The sequence below is a fragment of the Aotus nancymaae genome, unplaced genomic scaffold, assembly GCF_030222135.1.
Source record: "Aotus nancymaae isolate 86718 unplaced genomic scaffold, 86718_ANA_hifiasm-v0.15.2.pri h1tg000059l, whole genome shotgun sequence".
Lineage (NCBI taxonomy): Eukaryota > Metazoa > Chordata > Mammalia > Primates > Aotidae > Aotus > Aotus nancymaae.
In genome coordinates, this window is record NW_026988473.1 from 9,668,498 (window position 1) to 9,695,862 (window position 27,365).

Consider the following 27,365-nt stretch of genomic DNA (forward strand, 5'->3'; position numbering starts at 1 on the left):
GCTAAAGTGATCCTCCTGCCTTGGCCTCCCAAAGTGCTGGAATTACAGGCGTGAGCCACTGTGCCTGGCCTCCCCAGAGTTTATCACAGTGCTGAGCTACAGGGGGTTTTCCAGTTCTCCCGGCATTTCCACCTAAACAGATAGAGTTGCCCCCACCATTGCCCCGACCTGGCCTCCCCCACACACGCACACGCGTGCACACACACACACACACTCTCTGCACATGGAGAGGTTGCTGTTGCTGCTCCTCCTGGACCATTCCTATGGAAGATGGCTCCTTATAGCACGTGCCTCTGACCCTCTGCCCGTGGCTTTCTCTGGACACAGGAGTGTACTCAGCTCACTCATAGACAGCTTGGTAGTGCTGGGGCCGGGGGTTAATGCTCCTCAGCTAGTGACAGGCAGGGATGGTGGGTCAATATCCCAGCTCCCTGCCCCCTTGGGTTCTGAGGTGTATCTCCCAGAGGTCCCCAGCTCCACTGAGCCCTGGCTGCCCACAACAGCAACCTGTTCATGAACATCGTCTTCCTTTCTTCCTCTTTTCTCGTTTTCTTACTGCTGCTCCCGGGATCACGTCTCAGATAAAGGATTTGAGCTCAACTCTTTGTCTCATTTGTATCCAACACACACTCCCCCCCACATGTATGCACATGCCACACACACATGCCACACACACGCATGCACATGCCACACACGCACACATGTATGTACACACCACACATGCATGCACATGCCATACATGTACACACATGCCAAACACACACATGCATGCACATGTCACACACATGCATGCACATGCCACACACGTACACATGTACACACATGCCACTCATGCACACACACATGCACACATACGCACATGCCACACACACACCACACACACATGCACACACACACGCAGCCTGGGTTCTATGAGGTTTAAGAAATTGTCATTCCACGCCCTGGGTTCATTCAGCAATTCAGTTTAATCTCAGGATACTCAGAACAGTACACCCAAGCCTGGCCTGAGTCCGTGGGCCTTTCTCTGGGGGCTGGGAGACGTTTGCAGCTCTGGGCGCAACACTGAATATTCACGCATTTACCCGGGAGCATCTCATCACTTCAAGGAGACACATGGGGACTCAGGACTTAGTGCAGCTTCTGAGTCCCTTCCTGGAAGACATCTCTATGCTTCTACCCTCATGGGGACTTGGCCCCTATCTCTGGGGTCAGTGGTGGGACTGGGCTGTGACCTTCTTTGTAAACCATAGGAAGCTCAGAATATGACCGTCCAGGGACAGTCACTGCAGAACTGTCTGTGCCCCTGGCGGATGTGGAGTGTCTGGGGCGGGACTGACCTTGGGCCCCAGCTCCTTGGTTGGGGGTACACAGTCAACCTGTCATTGTCAGCTCATTGTGCCCAGGAAGGCTATTTTCCCTGCCTGGTGCAGTTACCACCCTGAGCAGAGCCTGGGACACCTGGTGTGCTGCCCCATCCCCCCAGCAGCCACCTATCATCAGTGACAACAGCCCAGCAGCCCCAGCACGTGGGTCCTCCTGCAGCAGCACTGGCATGGGGGCCCAGTTCTGCCCTTCCCAGGACCTCTGGGCCCTGAAGTGTCAGAGACGCAGGGAATCAAAGCGCCAGACACCTGAGGTTTGGAAGAGGCCTCCAGAGTCAGCCAGTCCAGCTCTCCAACCTTCCCACCAGCTGCCCAGAGGGAGGCCGGACTCTGCTTGTTCATCCCCAAGACAGAGGGCTCACACCTCTTGGAGGCAGCATCCTCCTGGGGCTGCTGTTTGGGGCCGCTGTCTGGGGCCGGGGGAGGGCTTTGCCAGCAGGTTCGGCTTGATGGATGGAGACTGAGGGGTACAAGGTGTAACGTTTCCTTCCATCTCTCCAGGGGAGGCCTCTCAGCTCCATGGGGAGGTGACTGGGAGGGTGGGGGAGGGGAAAGGGAGTAGGTAAAGCAGGAGGCCAGAGGGTGGGAGCCACCCCAGGAGCCTTAGCTGGCCCTGGTCTAGGGGTCTAGGCTGCGCCGATGTCATCATAGTCATCGTTGTCGGTGGAGTCAGGCTGAGGGCTGGGGGACCCTGTGGGCAGAGAGGCCCAGGTTAGTGGGAAACTCAGTTCCTGCCCCTGCAGCCCCACGGGACGGAGCTGAGTGGGTCGGCTCCACATCACTCTCCCCACGTGATGCGGCATGAAGCCGTCTTGTCCTCTTGCTTCCGGCCACGTCCCATTAGCACTGAGGGCAGAGCCTCGTCTGTCTGGTTCAGGGCTGTGGTCTCCACGACGGCACACACTGCACGATGTGGTGGACGACTGAATGCTGGGAGCCCCTCTGCTACCAAAGTCTCCCCCAAGGGGCCAACCAGCTGCTTCTGCTTGAATGCCTCCACTAACAGGGAGCTCACTTCTTATCAAAGCAGCCCGTCTGAATATTTCTCGACCCCGTCCACATCCATTTCCCCACCTCTTCATATTCTTATTGTGTTTGTTTTTGTTTTCCTATAGAGGGAGGGTCTCGCTCTGACCCTGCAGTGGCACGACCCACAGTGACACCATCACAGCTCACTGCAGCCGGGATCTTCTGCGCTCACATGATCCTCCCAACCCAGCCTCCTGAGTAGCTGGGACTATAGGCACGTGCTACTACGCTCGGCTAGGTTTTAGTTTTGTAGAGACTGGGTCTTGCTGTGTTCCCAGGGCTAGTCTTAAACTACCGGCCTCAAGCAATCCTCCTGCCTTGTGCTGGGATTACAGGCTTGAGCTACCATGGCTGCCTTGCTTTGTTTTTTAAAAAGTTACTTTTCCAGCTGGGCATGGTGGCTCACGCCTGTAATCCCAGCACTTTAGGAGGCCGAGGTGGTCAGGAGATCAAGACCATCCTGGCCAACATGGTGAAACCCCGTCTATTAAAAATACGAAAATTAGCTGGGCATGGTGGCACACGCCTGTAGTCCCAGCTACTCGGGAGGCCGAGACAAGAGAATCACTTGAACCCGGGAGTCGGAGGTTGCAGTGAGCCGAGATGGCGCCACTGCACTCCAGCCTCGCAACAGAGCGAGACTCCATCTCACAAAAAAAGTCACTCTCCTTTTCTTCTTCTCCTCTTCCTTTCTCCTTTTCCCCTTGAGCTAATGCATCCAACAGTTCCCCACTCACCCACTCCCCAGTCCCTCTCTGTCCCACTCCCAAATCCCTTCCCCAGATTTTGACACCTGGACAGCCAAACTGCTCCTCCGAAGGGGGCTGGGGTGGCGGCTGGAAGTTCTGGTACCACTCCCCGGACGAGGTGCTGGAGCTGTCATCAGCCAAGGGCCCTGCTGGAAACCCCCAGGGCCGGTCACCCTCTGCCAGCACACAGTCACTTCGCAAGTGCCAGAGCTGGGGGGGCCCGCACCACTCACGAGAGCCAAGTCCCCAGCTTGACAAATGACAAAGTGAAGGCCCAGAGATGGGAGGAGACTTGTTCAACGGCACACAGTGAGTGGCTGCGGAACTGGGGAGAGTCCTGACCTCAGCCTGGCTCAGGGCTCCCCGCTTTATGCCCCCTCCAGCCAGGCTGGCTATGGGATGAGGGATGGAGGAGGCGCAGCTTACCTGAAAAGGCTGGCTGGGTGCCGGCCAGCTCCAAGTTTGGGGGCTGCTCTGGGAAGGAACTCTCTGGAGAAAACGCCTGGGGGTTCCATGGGGGCGGCTTGCTTGTGGGACTGTTGCAGTAATCCTCCCCGGAAGAGGTGCTTGACTCGCTGTTGCCCCTCGGGCGATGCTGAGGGCCCAGGGATGGCGGGTGTGTAATGCTGTATCCAGGGTTGGCAGCTGGGACGTGGGAGGCATGCAACTCTTCAAGTCCTAAGCCAGGAAAGGGAGAATGGTGACGAAAGAAGCAATGCAGCAAGAGGGCTTTAAGTCAGACTTCAGAAAGCACTTACTGCTTATAGGATTTGATAAAGTCAGGAAAGACTCATTGAGAGAGGTTCCTGCTGGAAGGTCTCAAGGTGAGCTGAGCTGCTGTCTGGAGGCAGGGCTGCCATTCACACCCCTCCGCAGCCTGACTCACCTTCCTCCAAAGGTGGCATCTGGAACCTGCTCTGCCGGACCTCCTCATCTGTCACCCGATGCCGCTGGGAATCTGCAAGAAGAGGTGGCAGTGGGGAGGGGTGAAGTCTCAACCTCATCACTTTAGGAGCCTGGAGAAGGGGCTGGATTTCCTTGGGGCTGGGGAGGCTGAACAGAGTGGGAGGAAAACTCCAGAGGCAGAGAGGGCTTAGTGTTTCCCTTCAGATTCCGGGCTCATATCCTCATCCAGCGACCCTACGTTTCAATCAAGGGCCAACGTGTTTAACTAGCCTGGGGCCAGAAACTCCAGTTAGTGCACTGAACCCCCCAGCACCCAGCCCCAGCTGTCCCTCCTGCTACTTAGAGGGATATCAAGAGTCTGGGTTCTGTCCTTGTGACCTGGTAGTTCTGGGCAGGAGAAAGAAAGGTATTTGCCCCTTCAAGAAGCCTTCCCAGAGTGAAAACCAGATGGTCTCGAATCACGGCATTACGGGCTCTGTGGCACCTTCAAGTTTCAGAATCAGATAGAGATTTATAGGGTCTTGAGAACAGGAGTGTCTGGGATCTTGGAGTCAGCTCTTTTGAACCCGGTACGACTGACTTTGAGTCTCTATGTTACAGTACTGTGGACTCTCAGTCTTGCATCTTACATGCCTGGACTCAGAATCTCATGTTTGACAGATATTTCATCCCTGCGGCTCCCAAACACTGGTCCACAGGCCAGGAGAAGTGGAATCACCCGTGTCCCACCCCCAGAAGCCGTGGGTTAGCAGGCGGGGCAGGGACGGCTGTCTGTTCTCCAGTATCCATTCAGGCTTTTATCGGGACACAGCTGCCCAGGACAGAGGCTTCGTTTCCCCACCTCTCTTGCAGCTAGGGGGTTTCTGTTCTGGGTGCTGGGTTGTGGGTGGGAATGCCGTGGCCATCTCCAGCATCCCGTCTTTCCCTTACCCTTGCCTGGAATGTGGACATGGAGGTGACCCATTCTGGACCGTGTAAATAACGGCGACACCTTAGGGACTGCACAGTAGCAAGAAAGAAGGGGACTGGGCCCCTGCCGATTTCTTAGGACACTGTCATTTGGAGCCTTCTGTCACACACAGCAGAGCTCTCGTCCTGACCGATACATTAGGTTTGGGGCGGGGCTCGGGAATTTTTGACAAGCTCCCAAATGATTCCACAATAGAGTGTGGGACGCTGTGGCCTATTCCAACCTCCCAGCACTCCCTGGGCCCTGCCTTCAGCGTTTTCTTTCCTCCTCCTATCCCCAGAAGGCAAAGACAAGAGCTGGGCCAGCTGGCTATGAGGCGCAAGCTGGGGAGGTGGGGAATGGGTGGGGCTGATGGGGTCAGACAGGGCAGGATGGGGCACGGAGGGGTACGGGCGTGTAAGAACCCCTGGCAACTGAGCCTCTCGTCTGCACTCCCCTGTCTCTCGCACAGAGAACCACCTTTAGGTGAATGTCAAAGGCCTGGTCTTAAGACCCTACATGGCCAGAGACAAATGTGGGAGAGACAGAGGTCAGAGTGGAGATGACCTGAGACATCGAGTAACTCCAAGGTCACAGAGTACTTTGAAAACGTTGATGTAGGACCATTTACAGTCAATCCAGTGGGTCACCGGGGGATTCTGCCCACGTCATACAGGGGTTACGAGGCGGGACTACTGATGATCCCCTGGCCAGCTGGGTCCCCTCCCTGATTCAGGCAGGTGGGCCCTTGGGAGCCCGGCCAGACACTCACTGTAGAAGGTGGTCAGGGCCACAGGAGGCTGGGCACTGAAGTCATAGTGCTCATAGTCTGAGTCTGAGCTGGAGTCTGAGTCATCAGGGCGCGGGGCCTGGACCTGGATGGGCAGCATGGAAACTGGGGAGAGAACAGAGTCGGGGGCACGGCAAAGTGGCGGGCGGGAAGGAGTAGGGAGAGACGGTAGAGAGTATGTCTCATGTCAGAGATGAGAGGCAGAGTGGCAGGGGAGCACCAAGTAGCCTTTTTTTTGGTGGGGGGGCAGGATCTCACTCCGTTGTCCAGGCTGGAGTGCAGTGGCGCCATCACAGCTCACTGCAGCCTTGACCTCCTGGGCTCACATCATCCTCCCACCTCAGCCTCCCGAGTAGCTGGGACCACAAGCGTGTGTCACCAACCCAGATAATTTTTGAATTTCTTTGCAGAGACAGGTTGTCACCACGTTGCCCAGGCTGGTCTCAAACTCCTGGGCTCAAGCGATCCATCTGCCTTGGCCTCCCAAAGTGTGGGGACTACAGGCGTGCACCACCGTGCCTGGCCTGGGTACCCCATCTTGTACAAACCACCCAGTTTGGATTTTCGAGGCTCCCTTCATCCACTTCCAATATGGAAGTTTAGTTCTCCAACTAAACATTTATTTAGCAAACACTTAACACAGTACTTACTGTATGTGAGGCACTATTCTAACATTTACAAATATTATCTCATTTAACCCTCATGAGAACTCTGTGAAGTAGGTACACCATTATCCCCATTTTACCTTGGAGGGACCTGAGGCACAGACAGGTTCTTACCTTGCCCAGAGCCAGCTCTAGACTGTACTATTCAGTGAGCGCCTGCTCTGTGCTAAGCCTTGTGTTAGATGCTGTATTCACAGTCTCTTCTCAAATATATGGCCACTCTGTGCAAAGGATATTTATAACATTTGGCTGAGTTTGGTATTGGTTTTTATGTCATTGAACTCCTTCCAATAAAGGTGATTGAATATATTCATAATGCAAGGTGATTCAACTCAAATTCCTCTGCAAGACTTTCAAGAGGTATAAATCCACATATCAGAAAGGATGAGTGACTGACCCAATTTTTTTTTTTTTTTTTTTGAGACAGAGACTTGCTCTGTCACCCAGGTTGAAGTGCAGTGGCATGATCTTGGCTCACTGCAACCTCTGCCTCCCGGGTTCAAGTGATTCTCCAGCTTCAGCCTCCCGAATAGCTGGGATTATAGGTGTGCACCACCACACCCGGCTAATTTTTGCATTTTTAGTAGAGACAGGGTTTTGCCATGTTGGCCAGGCTGGTCTCGAACTCCTGACCTCAACTGATCCACCTGCCTCAGGCTCCCAAAGTATTGGGACTACAGGCTTGAGCCACTGTCACTGGCCCCAGTTTTTTTTTTGTTTTTTTTGCTCAGAAAATATGAAATAAAACTACGTTCTAGAAGAATTTTGATGAGGCTTCGCAAGGCTGATTGGGCAGGACACTGAAAGGGATGATGATATCACAAGCCTACCAGCCAACTAGCAGAGCAAAGCAGAGCAGAGCTTTCCTCTGAGAACCAAGATCTAAAATGCCCTTAGTCTGTATTTGTCCAGAACTGAAAACTCTAGATTTCTAGCGTGACTGAACTGGAAGGTCATTGCCCATCAACATCCAGGAATGACTTGAGCCTGCTCAAGGTTGCAGGGCTGTGAGTGGGCTGGCCCCAATCTCATCTCTAGCTGTGTACTGCTTTGACCTAAGCAGTGCTGACCTTCCAGAAAGTACACCCTTCCTGTCCTCCCCAGCCCTCCCGCACCCAGGATGGGGGACATCCTACCTTCTTCTTTGGGGATGGTGATGGGGACCGCTTGATAGCTATTGCTCCCTGCTGGGATGGTGCTGGGTAGGTGCTGGTGGTTCACCATTACAGGGAGGGCTGAGGGAAGGGGAGGCAGAAATTCTACAAGTCATTTTTTTGCCCTCTCCCAGTCTACCTGGTTCTGTTCTGTTCTCATCAAGACACCACCCTCCTCATTCCCCAACACTGGCAGGAGTGTGCATGCACACACACAGACACACACACACACATACACACACACGTACAGAGTCTGGTCCTCCAAGATGGTGGTTCCATGTCTGCTGGGCATGCTGAGAAAATCCTTCCCATGATGGGGAACTCCCCAAGGCTAGGGACGGGTGGCCATTGCTGGACCACACCACTGCTGCTGGGGTTCTGCCAAGGCTCACATCCCCCCGGGACGGCTGCGGCTCCCAGAACCTTGCACTTACCATATTTTCCTTTAATTCTCAAGAGGATGAAGGCTATGGAGATGAGGGAGCCAAGGAGGAGAATTCCCAGAACAATGCAAGGGATGAGGAGCATTAGCTCCCGAGAGTCCGTGTTCTCTATTTTCACTGTCACAGAAGATTCTGGAAACAAGAATTCGAATTCAGGAAGAAAGAGGAATGGGCACTTACCCTTCTTGCCTTTTCATTCTCTGTACAGCTGATCTACTTCCCTTTTCACCCTATCTTCCTCCTCGCTTCCTTTCCCAATTTTCCCTATCTGCTTTTAAGTGTGTGGTATATAGTAGGCGCTCAATAAATTTATATTGAATGCATGAGTAATTGATTAAATGATTTACTGCCTGAAAAACAACCCTGGCCACCAGGCTGCAGGCATCTATCTGTCTGCTAGCTCTTCGGTATTTAGTCTTTGTTCAATAGACAATTATTGAGTACCACTGTGCGCCTGGCACTCGGCCCTGGGGCTACACATACGACAACAGTATCACAGGGGCTCTGTCTAGTGGAGAGGTCAATAAGTAGCCCAATCCAATATGGTGAGGCGCCTGCTGTGATGGAGATTTGAGCATCGACAGTGGGGGCGTGAGGCCCTACAAAAGGCACCTCATTCTCTGCGGGGAAGACCAAGGCTGACTTCCCAGAGACAGTGACTCTGAGCCACCTCTGGCAGTGAACAGACCATCAGCTGTGCCTGGGACCCCCCTTCTTCCCCTAGACATCCCCTCCATGAGGACTGGAGTGGGGTCTGGAATTCAGGGTCTCCCACCCTTGCAGCCCTGCCCTGCGGTGACTTCTTGCCTTCCCCCTGCCTCAGCCTCCCCTCTGCTTAAAAGAATGCAAAGTAGGGGCCGGGCACGGTGGCTCAAGCCTGTAATCCCAGCACTTTGGGAGGCCGAGGTGGGTGGATCACGAGGTCAAGAGATCGAGACCATCCTGGTCAACATGGTGAAACCCTGCCTCTACTAAAAATACAAAAAATTAGCTGGGCATGGTGGTGCGTGCCTGTAATCCCAGCTACTCAGGAGGCTGAGGCAGGAGAATTGCCTGAACCCAGGAGGCGGAGGTTGCGGTGAGCCGAGATCGCGTCATTGCACTCCAGCCTGGGTAACAGGAGCGAAAAGTTGTCTCAAAAAAAAGAAAAAAGAATGCAAAGCAGAAGGATGGGTACAGGGGGCAGTGAGGAGGGTGCCCAGAGTGAGCAGACCACAGGGCTAGATGGCAAGCGGTGACAGCAATGGGCTGGGGGATGAGATCATCCAGACTGCCTTGCCAGGGGCAGTGTCTGCTTCCCCTGGGAGAGAAACCTCTCCTCGCCTTCATTTTCTCCTCTCTCCCCTTTCTGTCTGTAAATGGGGAAGTTAAGGCCAAGATGGGAGCTAGATCTAACAGCAGGAAGCAGATGTCGGAGTGAGGCTGGGTGCTGCGGCCATGCGAGGTCCGTGAACCCGGCCATGCGAGGCCCATGAACCTGGGTCCAGAGGTCCGTAGCTGCTGCTGGGCCCCGGGCCCGGGGCGTGGTCCCTGATCTCTCTTCGGCTTCACTCTTTGCCCTTCAGGGCTGGGGTGTATCCCCACCCTGACCTCAGTTAGAGAGAGCGTGTGCAGGTTGCCTGCGGGTCTGGCAGGAGCTCGCACGGCGGTGTGTGCAGTTGGAGCATTTCATTTCAGTCTCTGTGCTGTCCTCTATTGCTAGGGCCTCTGTGCTCTCTCCCCGAGCCCCTGTTCACTGTCTCTGGGGTGTCTGAGAGAAGATGACAGAGCCAGAAGGCAGAGCAAGGGAGTCTGGGCCGGCCCTGTGGGTATTCCAGGACTGCAAAGGGCTCTAGGCCTGAACTAAATGCTCACAACAGCAGACCTTCAGACAGTTCTTGCTGTCTTCGAGGCTCTGTTCTAAGCGTTTTACAAAAATTAATTCACTGGAGCCTCACGGCAATGCTAGGAAGAAGGTACTGTAGGCTAGTCACCCCCATTTTATAACTGAGGAGTCTGAGGCTCAGGGAGGTTCAGAGTTTCCCAACAGGACACAGCTAGCAAGAGGCACAGCTGGGACTGGAATCCTGGGAGTTTGCCCTGATGCCGGCCAAGCTACACACAGCTGGGGAGTAGAGCAAGACCGGATCTGAAATTCAGAGCCTTGGTTGTCAATCCTGGCCAGCAGTCACCAGCTGTGACTTCAGCCTCGGAGCCGCAGCTCCTTTCTTGATGTAAGGATTATAATGAGACCTCTCCCATTTGGCTGCAGAGAGATTAAAGGGTTGGGAAATATTGGTTATAAGGCACTAGGCCCCGTGTCTGGCCAATTATAAACACAGGGCAGTGTGCCAGCATTCCCGATACCGGGCTGGGCCAAGTTCACCCTTCCCCCGCTGCCCCCTGACCCCTGACCCCCGCTCGAGGTGGTATCAACTTTCTTCAACTCTTTCCTTCTGCCCTCCAGGAGCTCACAGGAAAGTGGGGAGATGGCCTTCTGTCCAGTAAGTATCAGGACTCAGTGAGCTATGGGCTGACTTGGCAAAGAAGGGATGTAGAAGGAGCAGAAAGTGCCCACATTGGCTGGAGGTGGGGGTTGGGGACCAAACCATCCCTCACCCCAGCACAGATGTGCACAGGAACACACACACACACACACACACACACACACACACACACACGCTCAAGCTTCTGGGGAACAGCTTGGTACCCAGCAACACTTACCTATAGTGACTGGCTGAACACTTGCAGGGACTTCGGGAATGGACAGATTGTGCAAACTCCGGGAGGCTGTGAGAAAGCACCACCCAGTCACTCAGTGCATGCTACTGAGCACCTACTGTGTGCCAGGCCTTGGGTTAGAAACTGAACGGGACAGACAAGTGACTCAGAACTAGGCTTGTGCTCCCATCAGGGGCATGTGGCTAAGGAAGCTTACCTCCCTACCTCCCTCCCCCGACAGTAAGGAGGAACTCAGGGATTAAATGCTGGGAAGGCTCTTTGGTTAGAATAAAGGGTTAATAGAATTATCCCTTGTTTCTGTGTAAGCTACTGCAGGCCACAAATCCCCTTTCCATTCAGCTTCAGTTTGTTCTTAAGTAGCCTAGGAAGATGAAGAGCTGAGATTATCTTCATTATCATAATCGGCACTCCCGTTGGGTAGGTATGCTCACAAAGAAAGGAGCTTGAAAGTCCCTCAGCAGATAGAATCAGGTTTCCCAGCTGTCTCAGCATCCACACATGGAGGTTAAGGGATTGTCGGAGGCCTCCTTGCTTGTGAATGGCAGAGCCGGAATTTGTAACCAGGTGTCTGAACGCCGTAAGAATGCAAATATCATGCTTCTTCAGGTTGAGCACTCATTTTTTTCCAACTTTAACACATCTGAAATTGGGATCGTGGCCTTGATCATTATGTTGGGTGGTTTATTTTGGCAGTGTTTGTTCTTTATGGTACATAAAATAATAATGGTGCGACTTATTAACAGCCATCTTAGATTTGGTGAAATATGGTGGAACCCAGCTCAGAGTGGGTATGAGGCTTAGCTGAAATAAGAGCTACTGAGTGCTCAACAATGCCTAGCACGTGATCAGGGTTCCAGAAGCTGTTGCCAATATTATTAGTAGGGCCTGCTAATATTATTTTTACTGTGATCACCAGGCCTGGGATGGCAAATTCGTTTCAACTCTTGAGTCAATCCCAGCCCATAGGAACCATTACTTAGCACCTAATGTCTTCATATATGATTCATCATTCTGGGGCTGAGTGGAGCATCTGAAAATGCCTTGATTGATTCGCACCGTCTGCCTGGGCACCGTAAGGACAATGGTCCTTCTTACGCCTTGTGTGCTATTGCTGATCTGGTGCCTATTCTGGTCCTTGGACTGTAAGTTTTTAGGACATGGATTCAGGCAGAATTCTGGCTCAAATCTGGGGAGCGAAGTGGGATGGATTACCTGAACAGAGGACCCTGGCTGCCAGCGACTGGCTGCAGAGGTTGGAGTTGTTGAACCTCCAGGAGCAGTTGGAGAGAGTGGGCTCCTCCCCGGTACATGAGTAGTACATCCTGCCAGCCAAGGAGTGGGGCAGCCCCTTGGGTCTCTCCACCACAGTGCCACAGCCCAGGGTCTGGCAGAGCACCTTGGCCTCTGATGTGTACCACTCACTGTCACACACCGTGTTCCAGACCCCTCGGAAGTGGACCTCCACCTGCCCCTCGCAGGCGTCAGCACCACCGGTCAGGCGCCAGGACTGGTGCTCTGGAAGGAAGGGGCAGGAGGCAGAGTCAGGTCAGGCTCCTTTGGGCTGAAATTCCTGCCAGCCCAGACCCAGCAGTGCAGGCACCAGTGCAGCCATTTGGTCTCCAGATCTTGTGTCTTCTCCCTCCTGCGTCTGTGTCCCCCGCACCTGCCCCATCTGCTCTAGCCAGCCCTACTGGGATCTCTAGACCCTTGCTACTCTAAGCGTGTTCTGTGCAGCAGCAGCAGCAGCATTGCCTGGGATCTCGTTAGAAACGCAGACTCTCCAGTCCTGCGCCAGACCTACTAAATCAGAACTATATTTTAACACGCCCACCTCCCCCATCTCCTGCATATCAAATAGAGGCACTGTCTGGTCCAGAACCTTCTGGCCTCACCTGGACAGACCAACAGCCTCCTCAAAGGCCTCCCTGCCTCGTCTCCCCTTGCTGCTTGAATGCAGGTGGCCAACTCCCACTCTGTAAGAGTCCCACTTTTTTTTTCTTGCTCTGTCTCCCAGGCTGGAGTGCAGTGGTGCATCTCAGCTCACTGCAACCTCCACCTCCCAGGTTCAAGTGATTCTCCTGCCTCAGCCTCCCAAGTAGCTGGGACTACAGGCGCGTGCCACCACCCCCAGCTAATTTTTTGTAGTTTTTTTTTTTTTAGTAGAGACAGGTTTTCACCGTGTTAGCCGGGATGATCTCGATCTCTGGACCTTATCATCCACCCACCTTGGCCTCCCAAAGTGAGTCCCACTTTTAATGTCACCTCTTCCAGGAGGTGTCCCGCCTTAGGTTCCAGCTCGGCATTGCCCGCTGCCTCTAGACTCCACCTGACTGCCTTTCTTGGGGGCATTTACCACTTTCTCTCCTGAGTTATGTTTGTCTCAGTCTCATCTCCTCCCTTCCTGAACTCCAGATCAAGGGCAGGGAACATCTCTGCCGCACTAACTCCAGGCTTGGCGCCGGTAGGCCTATGGTGAGTGTCGGTGGTGACCACTGTTCAGCGACTCCGCCCACTGACCTGAGCACACCACGCCCGCGTCCTCTTTGTGGCCGCAGTAGTGCTGTCCCGGTAGCCCCAGGCAGTCCCACAGGTAGACTTCGGTCCCGGAGCAGTTCACCTGGTCCCGGTGGATGGGCCCGCGGCCGGGCGTGAAGTGCAAGCCGGGCAGGGCCTCGATCGCCCAGCCGCAGCCCAGTTGCCTGCACACCACGTGGGCGTCCTCCAGGTCCCAAGTGTCATCGCACACCGATCCCCATTCGCCACGCTCCAGCATCTCCACGCGGCCGGCGCAGGGGCTGCCACCGTCCACCAAGCGCAGCGCGCGGTTCTCTAGGGGTAGGAGGGAGTGGTGGACGCTGGGGCACTCGGCGAGGAAGGGAGGAGGGTTGGGGTGATGGTTGGACTGGCAGGAGAGTTTTGAGCGGGTTGTGGACCCAGTAAGAGGGCTGTAGCCTGGTGGGCGAGACCGGGAATCCCCCCAGGGCTGCAGATGGAGTACGTAGAGATGCAGGTTGGTGGGAGGGACCAGAGACCTGGTGGGAGGGGCCTGGTTCTGCAGGTTTGGAGACCTGGGAGCCCCTAAGGGACCTGTGAACCTGGCAAGTTTATGTATAGGGGGGAAAGGGGAGGAGATAGAGGCCCGGAACGGGAGTGGGGAGGGAAGCGGCGGGCCCAGTAAGTGGGGTTAGAGATCGGGTTAGCATTGGGAACCCAGGGGTGGGGCTGGGGACCAAGTGGAGGGGTGGAGTCTGGAGACCTGCCCAGAGGAAACGCTCAGGTCTGGAAATGACTGGAGGCCGTCGTCGGGTATGGGAACCCGGTGCGTTTGCGCTGGTAGGCGGTGGGGGTGGAGGTCAGGAGGGCGAGGCTTGGGTCCAGGGGCTGGAGCCAGGGGCAGGGGCTGAAGGCCTGGGCAGTGGGGCAGGTTGGGGCCCGGGTAGGAGGTGCACTCGTACCTTCACAGGTGACCCAGGCCGGCCTCCCGTCGCTGCGGCACGCGTTCTCCACCACCTCGCAGAGCTGCCACTCGGCGCCGCTGCACAGGAGGGCGGGCGCCCCGGCCAGAGTGGCGTTCGCGTCGGCGCTAGTGTTCCCGGCTGCGGGCGGGGGCGGCGGCTCGGGGGTCGGCGGGGCGAACTGGGAGGCGGCCTCCGCCCCACCGCAGCCCAGCGCGCGGCACACTGCCTCGGCGGCGCGGCCATCCCACAGCGCCCCGCACGCGGGCTCCCAGGACGCCTCGAGCCGGACCTCCACCGTCCCGCTGCAGCCGCTGCTCCCGTTCGTCAAACGGACCCGGAGCCGCTCCCCTGGAAGTGTCAGACGAGAGAACTGAGAGCGGTGGGGCCCGGGCGCGCGGTTGCCCAGGCTCTGGCACTGACTCTGTGCGAATCTTTGACAACGCCCTGCCTGGCTCTGGGTCTCAGCTTTCCAATCTGCAAAATGGAGTTGGGCTGGCTCATCCTGAGCCCGCCTTGATCTGGATGTGGCCTCTAGACTCCATCCCTGCACTTGGTCCCCAGCCCCACCCCTGGGCCCGACCCTGTGGTTCTCCTTAGAGTCAGGAGCAGGTGGGGCTCAGGAGTGACTCTAGAGGTTAAGACGAGTGACAGACAACCGGGGTCCAGTCCCCACAAATCCTCCTCACTTGCTCCTGTCTCCAGAGGCACCTTTTTGTGAAAGAAAGGGAGAGTTCTGGGAGAGTTCTGTGGGTGCATCCCTCCCCCTCCCCCTCCCCTCCCCCTCCCCCTCCCCTCCCCCTCCCTCCTTCCCCTCCCTCCTTCCCCTCCCCCTTCCCCCTCCCCCCTCCTTTCTCCTCCTCTGAGGAGAAAGCCAATGAGGTCCTCGCAGCTGTCACAGTGACCAGAGAATCCCGGAGGATTGGCAAGGGGCTGGCTGTGGGGTTCATGATGGGTTGCTTCAGTTGATGGTGGTTCTCACTTCCCCAGAACCCCTTCTTTGGGAACCACCGGCCGCTTTTGGCCCAGGATTGCACCCCCAGTGCTAGCATACAGCTTTGCACAGAGTAGTTCCTTAACAAAAATGTCTGTTGAGTAAATCAAGGACCCATCTGGTGGAACCCTGCCACCCCCACCAAGAGCTCTTTAGCTTGTTCTCAACAAATCCCCTTAAAATGGTCCAGTCAAGCTTTGCGCAGTGGCAGTATCACAGCCAATGAGGTTTACCTGAGGCGCGATTATTGCTAATTGAACACTTTTCCCAATACCCCGCCATGACGACTTGAAATATAGTCAGCATTGGCGATTTTTGGCAGTCTCTACGGGGACTGAATTAAAAAAAAAAAATGCTCCAGCCATGCCTGACCATCTGTATGTGACTTATCAGTAGGCTCTCAAAAATGGTAGTTTTAAGATCTCAAAGTGAATTAATAGTGGAACCTCAGGTGATGAGTCAGGAAGAAGTGTTGTCTGGAGTCAGGGAGCCTCCCTGGTACCCTAAACGTCCATTGCCCTTCTTTATTACCCTAGGGGACCACCTACAGAAAGCTGACCATAGACCCCCAGAGAGAATGTTTGCTTACCTGGCTCCCAGAGCTCACTCTCTGCACTGCTGGTGCTGAGCCGGTCAGATGGAGCTGGAGACGGATGACCTGAAATTAACCAGCAGCAGCACAATGGGTGAGTGAGTTCAGGTGTGGAGGCCACAGAGGCACCCTGATGAGTAGGGGGCGCTTCCTGGAGCCTGTGGTGGCTATATGAGGCCTTTGGAAAGACATGGTCCTCAGCTTTGGGTGCATTTGCATTTGCCTCCCTTCCTGGTAGGGAAAGTTCTCAAACACCGGCATTTCAGGATCCTCGGCTTTATCTATTCATTGCACACACATCTTCAGAAATCAGAGTAGAACAGGGAGGACTAGCAGTGGGCATTGGGGCCATACCCACAGACTGGCTTCGTGACCATGAATGGGTGACTTAATCTTTCTGTGCCAGTTCCAATTTGTTAGCCATGACACAGGAAAATATCATGAGGCTGAAATGAGACAAACTATGAAATACGTGACATACAGAAGAAGCTCAAAAGTGGAAGTGATTTAGAAAAAAAAATTTGTAGAATTTGTTGAGAATTTCATACCAGACTTTAGAATAGTTGGTACATCCTGGGCTGGGAACCACTGGACTGCAAAGTGCTTTCAGACACTGAGAAACTAGCATTCACTAAGGGCCTATTCTGTGCCAGGTATTTGCATATATTATTCTGTTTACTTTCAACGATGCAATGAGGCAGGTATTAGCATTCTTATTTTACAGATTAGGAAAAGGAGGCTCCCATAACAAAAATCAGTTGTCCCTGCCAAATAGTGTCCATTTGTTCCACCGGAGCTACTATCCATTCTGCCCTGGGAGGCTAACCTGTTTGTATTAACCAGTGTCTTCCTGGGTCTTATGGCTTCTGTCGAATTTAGCCAGTGGGGAACCCTAGCAGAGACAGGAAGCAGCGAGGAGAGCGAAGATGTGACGCTGATTCCTCTGGCCCCTCCCTGTGAGGCCCCTCGGGCAGGCTGTGTCCCTCCTGTGAAGGACATTGTTTATTCAAGGTTACCTCTCACTGACTGTCTCCTACTGGGACCCACTGATCACTCCCTAGTTGTGTCTCCTTTGGCCAGAAGATGCTCCTAGATTCTACTTACTGCATTGCCTTTTGTAAATAGTTCTTCTGTAAATGCATCCCCTTGAAATTCGTATTCTAGGTGTGCCATCTGTTTCCCGGTGGGACCCTGACTGATGCGTGGCCTGAGGCTACCCAGTGAGCAAGCTGCCGAGACAGGATTTAAACTGTCTCCAAGGACTTGGCTCCTCTCTGGGCTGGGATGTTGGGCTTGCAAAGCACAGAGGGAGGCTCTGGGACAGGGTCTCTTGTGCTTGCCTATGAACTCCTCTGCATTTTCTGGTTTCTCTTGCACTGAGGTTGGGCTGGTTGAAATCTGGGCAGAAGACGTGTGCTCAATTTTTTTTTTTTTTTTTTTGAGACGGAGTCTTGCTCTGTTGCCAGGCTGGAGTGCAGCGATCTCGGCTCATGGCAATCTCTGCCTCCTGTGTTCAAGCGATTCTCCTGCCTCAGCCTCCCAGGTAGCTGGCACTACAGGTGCCCACCACCATGCCAGGCCAATTTTTTTGTATTTTAGTAAAGGCAAGGTTTCACCGTGTTGGTCAGGATGGTCTCAATCTCCTGACTTCGTGATCTGCCTGCCTCGGCCTCCCAAAGTGCTGGGATTACAGGCGTGAGCAACCACGCCCGACCTGTGCTCACTTTTGAGACAAGGCAGGTAAGAGGCAGTAAGCCTTTTCCATTTACGTCTTCCCTGTTGAAGGATATTAGAGGCTCTGTGTTGCGGATGAACTGCAAGAGAAAAGGGGCTGTTGACCCAGCTTGGATTTTTGTGTGAGTAAGAAGTAAGCCTTTATCATGTGAAACCATGAAGATTTTGGGGTGTCCTTGTTACTATAGCCTTGCCTAGCCTGGCCTGATAGATGCAGAGGCTGAAGACTCGGACATGACCGTTACACATTCCTGGAGCTTCACCAGAGCAGATTCCACGGACTCACCTCCTGCGCCTGAGCATGTGCGTGTGTGCGTGCACACCCTGGCAGACACAGCCCTCTCCAGGAAACCGTGTGGGTCTCTCCACCATCAGGCAGAAGGTCATCAGCCCTCTAATTGCCATCCTCGCTAACTCGCTGGCTGTCTGCCCGGCCTGACCCCCTGAAGGGGAAATGACTCCAGATTCAGAGCACAGACTCTGCGGCTTCAGATGCCCACAGGTTAGGATTTCAGAATCCCGGTTCCCACAGCAACGGTCCCAGTGCTCCAGCGTAGTTTTCAATGTCACTACATGGGGTGGGGGAGGGGGGATTGAAGGATGGCTGCAGTGTGTATAATTGTGAGGTGTGTGCATGTATGTGTGAGTGACTGTGTGCATATATGATTGTGACCGTGTGTGTGTGTGGTGTGATGTGTGTGTGTGTTGGAGGGGGGCTTTAGCTCAGTTCTGTATCATCTCTCTCTCTGGGACTGGATAATCACTTTCTCGTGCATAAAGACACAAATGTGTTCTCCTAGGTCAGAAAACCCTAGCAGGCAGGGCCCAAGGCTGGGTCAGCCCTGTGTCCCCCACGGTGTCCAAGGGAGTGTTTGTTGACTAACTGACTGAATGAAAGAGTGAGCAGCAGCTGCCAGCCCCAATGCAGTTTGTCAAAAGCAGATATGCTCGAGGGCTTTATTTTTGTGTCAAGCATTCACCCATCCCCTATCCCAAGAAGAGAACCTGGTTTCTGTGTTCTCTGACTTCTGTGCTGCAGGAACAAAAGCAGAAATTACCTTGAATTGTCTTTCCATCCAGGCCTCGTTTCACAAAGGGCCGAATGCACGATCAGTGTTTCTCAGACATCATAATCACTTTTTTTTTTTTGAGACAGTCTCGCTCTGTCGCCTGGGCTGGAGTGCAGTGGCATGATCTCAGCTCACTGCAACCTCCACCTCCTGGGTTCAAGCGATTCTTACACCTCCATCTCCCAAGCAGCTAAGACTGCAGGCGCTCGCCACAATGCCAGCTAATTTTTGTATATCTTTTGTAAATACGGGGTTTTACCATGTTGCCCAGGCTGGTCTCGAATTCCTGAGCTCAAGCAATCTGCCCACCTCAGCCTCCCAAAGTACTGGGATTACAGGCATGAGCCACCGTGCCTGGCTGATTACAGATTTTTGAATGGCAAAAACTCATAAACAGAGTGAATGCCCATTCACAGAGGAAACTGCTGAATCAATTCTGGTCCACTTACAGCGTGGCATCTTATGTAGCCTTTATAAAGAATGAAATAGACCCAGATGGGTTGGCAGGATTTCCAAGCTGTGTTGAGTAGGAAAAGCAAGATGCAGAGAAGAAAATGTAATATGATACAATTTTTGTAAAACAAAGCCAGAAGACCCCCTCTGTGAACTGGTATGATTACAAGAATGTGAAGATAAGTGTGGATGAACACACAGCAGATGATCAAAATGGAAAAATTAAAAGGGTGGGCTTTCGGGGAAGGGGTCGAGCAGGGCCAGCTCCATGGGTGGTAGACTGCATGCAGGGCCCTATGCTTAGAAGGACCCACACTTGCTCAAATGCTCTGCTGTTGCCGTCTTGAAATTCCTCATAATTTGTTGAATCAAAGACCCTGCATCTTCATTTTGCGCCGGTCCCTGAAAATTACGTAGCTGGTCGTGGGACACAGGCACAGCCGTGGAAGATGCGGGGGAGGAAAAGCAAGCAGAGAAGGTAAAAGGCTGTGCTTTAAAAATCACGTGGCCGAGCACGGTGGCTCACGCCTGTAATCCCAGCACTTTGGGAGGCTGAGGAGGGCAGATCACCTGAGGTCGGGAGTTCAAGACCAGCCTGACTAACATGGTGAAACTCTGTCTTTACTAAAAATACAAAAAAATTAGCCTGGCATGGTGGGGCGCACCTGTAGTCCCAGCTACTCAGGAGGCTGAGGCAGGAAAGTTGCTTGAACCCTGGAGCCGAAGGCTGCAGTGAGCTGAGATCGCGTCACTGTGCTCCACTCTGGGTGACAGAGTGAGACTCTGTCTCAAAAAAAAAAAAATCATGTATGATATGATTCTACATATGTAAAATTAGGTATGTATGTTGATATGAAAAAAATTAGAAGATATTAAAACCTAAAGGGACAATTTATATGCCTTGCCTAAAATAGAAGGTAATTGTAAAAATAAGCATACTAAAAATAAACCCACGTCAGAGATGCTAAAAGACACATCATCATTAGACTATCTGATAGGATCAGAAGGAATGACAGAACATTGAAAAATAATAGTTATTTAAAATTGTTTTGCCATGCGATTCGGTGTGATTTAATGCTAAGTTCATTTGCCACCTGAAGTTACACTGTGTGCCCCTGAAAATCATCTCTAGTTGTGCCCCAAATTCTGGAAAGTGATGGAACAAGACCAGGAAGGGATGGAGGGGAGTGGTTGGTTTCAGAATAGGAGAAGACAGAGGTTGGGAGCGCAGACCGCAGCCCAGGAAGGAGGCAGCTTTTTCAGGCCAGTCCCAAGCAGAAGCCCCCGAGTGGGACAGGGCCTCTGCTGGGGTAATCCGAACAAGACTCCAGTGGGACGGGCGGTGGAGGACACTGTAAGCACAGGAAGAACGAAGGCACCAAAATGCCTCCTTGCCTGGAATCTGAGAAAATGGGACAGTGATACTGATACTCCTTTGTGTCACCCAGGCCCTTGGGGTGTCCCACGGGCATCTGAGAGGTGAGGGACTTGAGGAGAAAGGAGGCTTAGACATCGAAAGAGAGCTGAGCCTCCCGCTGGCCGACGCAGTGTCAGAGCAAGCCTGATGGGGAAACTTCCAGGAACAACAAGGAACTTCCCAAATACTGCCCTGGCCATGCCCAGTGACCAGTGTCAGGGAAACGCCAGTGACAGCTGAGGGTTCTCTCTGTCCTCCGGCTCTGTCGGATGTGCTGAGGAAAACCTGGTTGCATCCTGAACGCTAGTTGAGTGGATGATGGATGAAGAGATGCTGTACAGAGCTGGAGGCAGGGTGGAAAGGGACGATGGAAACGTGGAGGCGGAATCTATAAACAGTGAGGCTTGGCGCATGTGTCACCTGCTAGGAGTACAGTTTAAAAAAACAGCAGAAAGTGTCTATAAACACAGATGTCAACAGCCTGAACAACGACAGCAAACCAAGCCCTTTCAATCCAGTAATTCCGTATCTGGGAAGCTATCCTAAAGAAAACTATCTCAAGTACCAGACTCCATGGAGATTAAAGTCATGCTTTGGAACCAGATGGTTCTAGATTCCTTTTTCCACCCATTTGAGCCCCAGAATGCTGTGATGTGCTGTTTCTTTTTCTTTTTCTTTCTTTTTTTTTTTTTTGAGATAGAGTCTCACTCTCGCTCTTTTGTCCGAGCTGGAATGCAGTGGTGCAATCTCCGCTCACTTCTAGGTTCAAGTGATTCCCATGTCTCAGCTCCCGAGTAGCTGGGGTTACAGGCACCCATCACCACGCCTGGCAAATATTTTTCTTTGTATTTCTAGTAGAGATGGGGTTTCACCACATTGGCCAGGCTGATATCGAACTCCTGGCTTCAGGTGATCCGCCCACTGCAGCCTCCCAAAGTGTTGGGATTACAAGTGTGAGCCACCACTCCCAACCCTGTGCTGTTTCTGATAGTATAATAAAAACAAACAAATAACCCACACACACACAAAATTCAAACTGGAGACAACTGGGTTGTCAACAGGTGATTGGAGGGTTGGTTAGAAAAATATAGCACATTAGAAATATTTGCCAAAAGAAATTTATAGGGAGTATTTAATGACGTGGGGGTAAGTTTATGCCACAATGTTAAGTGGCAGAAGTAGAATACCGACTTATGCTAGAAAAATGGTTGTGCTCTCCCCTCCGGCCCCCATCCTCACCCCCAGCCAGGTTTTAAGCTTCTGGAGGTCTTCCAGGACCCAGAGGGAGCCCGAGTTCAATGCCCCATTCTGTCCTCTCACTGCATCCTGAGATTTATTTTCTTGTGGGCCCAGCCACATTTAATTACATAGCAGTTCTGGTCATGAACTGTTTGAAGATCATTGGCCCACTAGATTCTAAGCATCACATGGGCAGGAACTGAATCTATTTTCACCCCCATATATCTGGTATCTTGCGCAGTGCCTTGCCCAGAAGAGATGCTAAAAGAACATCAATAAATAAACTTTAATCTCTACTATAGAAGAAAAGATCATAGGAAAAAAATATACATGCCCACATGGTACTAATATGTTTTTATCTCTCCTTCCCTCCCTCCCTCTCTTCCTTCCTTTCCTTTCTTTCTTTTTTTTCCTCTCTCTCTCTCTCTTTCTGTCTTTCCTTTCTTTCTGTCTCGCTCTGTCTCCCAGCCTGGAGTGCAGTGGCACAATCTTGGCTCACTGCAACCTCTGCCTCCCAGTTTCAAGCAAGTCTCCTGCCTCAGCCACCCGAGTAGCTGGGACTATAGGCATGCACCACCCTGCCTGCCTAATTTATATATATATAATATAAATTTATTATGTATATATATTTAATAGAGATGGGGTTTCACCATATTGGCCAGGCAGCTCTCAAACTCCTGACCTCAAGTGATCTACCCGCCTAGGCCTCCCAAAGTGCTGGGATTATAGGCGTGAGCCACCACGCCCAGCCTATTTTCCTATTTTCTTTCTGCTTTGTGTTGTTCTAATTTTTTCAAATGTTCTATATCAAACAAAAAGTAAAGGTCCCCCAATGAATACACAGGGTTTTTTTCCTGGGGGAACATGTGGGCTAGCTTGAAGTACTAATACAGTGAGCTTTCATGTTGACTACCCGTGCCCCTGCTCACGAAGCCTGCAGAGAGCCCCTGTGCAGACAGCGTGGCCACGTCAGCTAAAGCCGTACTCATTCCCAGGGAAGAAATAAAGAGCTCCTGTGTCTGGCAGGTCGGGGTGTTTCTTCTGGAAAAATGTCAGCATTGTTGGGGGCACAGTGGACGGGGAGGGGTCACTGGGCTGGGCATCAGGAGATGAGGGTTGATTTCTGTCATTAACTTGCTACATGACCTTGGAGAGTTCTTTCCTTTCCTGGCCCCGTTTTCTCACTTGGATAATGACAGATTGATGAGATTTTGCTCTCGGCCAATCCTTACATTCTTTGATTATAATTAGATAAAATGTGTAATGAAAGACAACATCTATTGAGCACATTCTGTATGCCCCATAGATGATAGCTACTACCTGTGTGCTTTACACGTGGTATCAAATCCTTACAACTACCGGTGAGGTACATATTATTAACATCATCATCCCAGTGTCATCACTGAGAAAGCTGGGGCACAGAGAGCTTAGGTGAATCACCCAAGGTCACCCAGCTGGTCAGTAATCAAAGCAAGATTTGAACCTGGACAGTCTGGCTCTAGACATCACCCTGTTAAGTACCACAGTGCGCTGTTTTTATGCTGTCAATATAGACGGGAAATCTGTCCTACCTACTCCGTTTGTCATCACAGAAGTGGGTCCATGGCACACAAAGCACTCACATGTATAAACGCAGGGGAGGAGTGTACATTTGAAGGGCTTAGAGATCACTCAGTGCAACTCAGAGAGAGAATCATATGCTGCTGTGCCGTCCAATGCAATAGCCACCAGCCACGTGTAGCTGCTGAGCACTTGAAACAGGGTTCGTGCCAAAGAGAAACTCAAAATTTCATTTCATTTAATTCAATTCATTTCTATTTGATTTACAAAATGTTTTCCATTTAATTTTAAAGGCATACTTAATTCAATCATTGGAAAACCTTTTTAGATGGTTGGAGCAAGTTAGACCCTCCTTTTTCAGTTGTAACTAGTATGAAATCTAAATACAGATTGAATATTTCTGATGGAATTTTAGTGTTCAAATTGAGACATGCTTTAAGTGTGGATCACAAGTTCTGTTTCGATGACTTAGTAAGATGAAAGAATGTAAAGCATCTCATTAATAATTTATATTTTGAGATGGAGTCTTGCTCTGTTGCCCAGGTTGTAGCACAGTGGCACGATCTCAGCTCACCGCATCCTCCGCTGCCCGGGTTCAAGTGATTCCCCTGCCTCAGCCTCTCAAGTAGCTGGAACTACAGGCACATGCCACCATGCCTGGCTAATGTTTTTCTATTTCAGTAGAGATGGAGTTTCACCATGTTGGCCAGATGGTCTTGGTCTCCTGACCTCATGATCCGCCTGCCTCAGCCTCCCAAAGTGCTAGGATTACAAGCGTGAGCCACCCTGCCTGGTAATATTTTTTTTTATTGACATCATGTGGAAATGATATTTTGGATATATTCGGTTAAATACATATATTATTAAAGTAAATCCATCTGTTTCTCTTTACTTTTTTGAAAAAATGCAGCTGCTAAAAAATTTATTTATCTTTTATTTTATTGATTTATTTTTAGACATAGTCTCACTCTACCACCCAGGCTGGAGGGCAGTGCTGCCATCTTGGGCTCACTGCAACCTCTGCCTCTCGGGTTCAAGTGATTCTCCTAACTCAGCCCCCTGAGCAGCTGGGATTACAAGCATGCATCACCGTGCCTAGTTAGTTTTTAAAATATTTTTAGTAGAGATGGGGTTTCACCATGTTGGCCAGGGTAGTCTTGAACTCCTGACCTCAGGTGATCCGCCTGCCTTGGCCTCTCAAAGTGCTGGGATTACAGGTGTGAGCCACTTCGCCCAGCCAACAATTTAAAATGATAAATGTGGCTCACATATTGACATCAGACCGCGCTGTATGGGGGAAGAACATGGGCCTTGCATCCGAAGGCTTGGGCTGGAGTCCAGCTCTGTTCCTTATTAGCGAAGTGACCTTGGGCCAGTCACTTTGCCAGTCTGAACCTTAGACTCTCATCATAAACTCGAGTTAAAAATGCTTCTCTCAGAAGGCTTTTTGTCTGCAAGTATTTTGTCAGCTGTTGGGATTATGCGCATGTGGTTATTACCATTTCCCAGGCCAATGATTTGGCTGAATTATTGCAAAATCTGAGGCCCAAGGGAAGTGTATCACCAAGGCCCATGGGTGGGGAGTTCAGACTCCCAGTGCAGTGACCTCCCAGTTAGCCCCGCTGCTGCTCTGGAGCACTGCCAGGACAGGGCAGGGGGTGTCCCCCTGCAAGACTGGCACCAGGCCCCTATGACTAGTGACCCCGAACCTTGGGAGAGGCACGTGTCCTGCTGACCTGCAGACCACCATGCATCTTGTGTGTGAAGACTGGCCTTCTGTGTCCTGAGCAGTGATGGCAAATGCTACGTGAACCCTGGCTGGATTATTTTACACGTACACGTATCTCCTGAGGCCCTGGCTCAGGCTCCAGGTATTCAAGTGGAGCAGGACCAGTTCAGAGAGCTATCCAGAAACACTCACCTGCCCCTGGCCCACTGCCCAGGCAGCTGGACTGGTGTTCCTGGTTTGCAGGGGGACATTTGAGAAGCAGCCAGATGGACTCCTAGTTTTCTACTCCCAACTCGCACTGAAGGGAGCAGTTAGCCATCTTGGGCAACTGGGGTCCAGCATGCAGGGAGATAAGGGAAGAATGTTGTGATGCTTTCCACTGCTCTGACAGGGAAAGGGGAGGCCCCAAGGCATGGCGAGCACCCATCACAAATCTGGCACAGCTCAGCAGTAATGGCTGACATTTATTCAGTATGATTTAATTCTCACAGCAAGACCACGAGATGGGGGAATGGAGGCACAGAGAGGTTTAGTAATTTGCCTAAGATTACACAGCTAGCAAATGGCCGAGCTGGGATTTGAACCCAGGCTGTCTGCTTGCAGAGACCACATTCTTAACCACGCCACTGCCCAGGGTTGGAATCCAACATCCTGATTTCTGCTTTGGTGATCATGCCAAGGGCAAGAGGCAGGAAGTTCTGACAACCCCAGAGGCTTTCCAAACTCCTTTCTCCTCTGCAAAGGTCAAGCAGCCCTGAGTTTAGAAATGATAACCCACCCTTCCCCCGCAACGGTGACACAACGCAGAATGCAAGACCCAGGGACTCATTTCCCCAAAGACCCCAGACTCCAAAGATAAGCAGCAATGAGGAGACCTTCCTTCTCCAGAGCATGGGGTCCTGGTGGCATCTGTCATCCCACAGCCCTCACAGCAGGGACAAGATGAGACTTGGTAGTCTCGCCTCGCACTGTCCCCGCCTCTTCCTCACTTGCTCTCGAATAACGCTCCAGCACCGTCTAGGGCCTGAGGACACACTGGCCAATTGGAAGAGGAGGGCTGATGAATTCAGGGGAGGAAGCCCTGAGGGGGAGTGTGCCTGAACTGTAGGACTATTTTCTTTTTAGAAATGCCCTTGATATTGTTAATGGTGAGCAATCAATAAAACAACTAGAAAGAAGGATGCCTGTAATTCCATTAAAATTAGAAAGAGGCCGGCCAGGCAGGGTGGCTCACACTTGTAATCCCAGCACTTTGGGAGGCTGAGGTGGGTAGACTACCTGAGGTCAGGAGTTCGAGACCAGCCTGGCCAACATGGTGAAATCCAGTCTCTACTAAAAATACAAAACTTAGCTGAACATGGTGGCCTGTAATCCCAGCCACTTGGGAAGCTGAGACAGGAGAATCGCTTGAATCTGGGAGGAGGAGGTTGCAGTGAGCTGAGATTGTACCACTGCACTCCAGCCTGGGTGACAGAGCAAGACTCCATCTCAAAAAAAAAAAAAAAAAAAGACAGGTACACTGGCTCATACAAGTAACATAATTCAATTGGGAGGGCATAATTATGTTTGACCTTTGAGAAGACTTGGAGAGGTTGTGACACCCAGTTGGGCTGAGTTTCCTTTGTCAAGAAACTGAAGCTATGGTGGGCTCAGTCACACAGTGCTGTCCTAGCCTGCTCAGGTGACTGATGCAGTGACTCCATCAGCTTATACCCACTTGGCTCTCCAAGGCCAGGAAGGCTAGCGTGACTCCTCTCCCCTGGTGCCCAAAGGAAAGTCAGCAGTTTGGTGCTTTGCTTTTATTTTACACATACACTTAGCTCTTGAATACCAGTCCCAGTTCCTAGCACGTGGAACCAGTTCAGCAAATGTTAATGAAACGGAACATAGAAGGGTAATAAACTCATTTCTCAGCTTTCAGGAGAACGTGGCTCATGCCTCTCACTTCCTTGGGAGGGAGGGTATCACTTGGTATTATGTTACAGGATTCTGGTCTGTTTTCACACTCCCCGGTTACACCTAAGCAGGTCTTGGGGACACAAAACAGTTTGCCCAACTGACAGAGAGAGGTGGCAGTAAAGGCTCAGAGAGTCCCAGCCCCAGAGGACTGCAGTCGCTCAGGTCAAAGAAATTCAGCCCTTTTACCTTTCTTTTGTCCCCCCATGTCACAAAACAGAGGATGTTCACCTGCGTGGGTCCTTCCACGCACGCCCAGATTTCATCTCCCCTCCTCTCTGCCACCAAATCCAAGGGGAAGTAAAGGACAACATTTCACACTCTCCTCTGTAAGGAAGCTTAAAGATAAGGTCAGCACAACTTAATAGGCTTTGGGGT

The 27,365-nt window shown here is 52.0% G+C and overlaps 1 protein-coding gene and 1 non-coding gene across 5 annotated transcripts in view; one reads left to right on the top strand and one right to left on the bottom strand.

Annotated features, from left to right (window-relative positions):
• Positions 1-946: 946 nt before the first annotated feature.
• The window catches only part of CD6 (CD6 molecule), a 50,551-nt gene continuing 24,132 nt past the window's right edge, over positions 947-27,365 (bottom strand). Inside the window, exons 2-13 of one of the 4 annotated variants that reach the window (XM_012454281.3) lie at positions 15,827-15,895; positions 14,244-14,594; positions 13,306-13,617; positions 12,001-12,303; positions 10,771-10,836; positions 8,059-8,199; positions 7,607-7,705; positions 5,788-5,910; positions 4,047-4,118; positions 3,587-3,838; positions 3,205-3,306; positions 947-2,073 (exon numbers count right to left, since the gene is read on the bottom strand). In XM_012454281.3, coding sequence (XP_012309704.3) covers positions 2,009-2,073; positions 3,205-3,306; positions 3,587-3,838; positions 4,047-4,118; positions 5,788-5,910; positions 7,607-7,705; positions 8,059-8,199; positions 10,771-10,836; positions 12,001-12,303; positions 13,306-13,617; positions 14,244-14,594; positions 15,827-15,895 — 1,955 coding nt within the window. In that variant the 3' untranslated portion in view covers positions 947-2,008. Of the gene's footprint in view, positions 2,074-3,204; positions 3,310-3,586; positions 3,839-4,046; positions 4,119-5,787; positions 5,911-7,606; positions 7,706-8,058; positions 8,200-10,770; positions 10,837-12,000; positions 12,304-13,305; positions 13,618-14,243; positions 14,595-15,826; positions 15,896-27,365 lie in introns of all 4 variants that reach the window. The other 3 variants (XM_064364843.1, XM_064364845.1, XM_064364844.1) reach the window with 3 other exon arrangements.
• LOC135270373 (U4 spliceosomal RNA) lies at positions 15,431-15,571 on the top strand. The gene has a single exon (XR_010338519.1). It is a non-coding gene; the product is annotated as a U4 spliceosomal RNA (small nuclear RNA).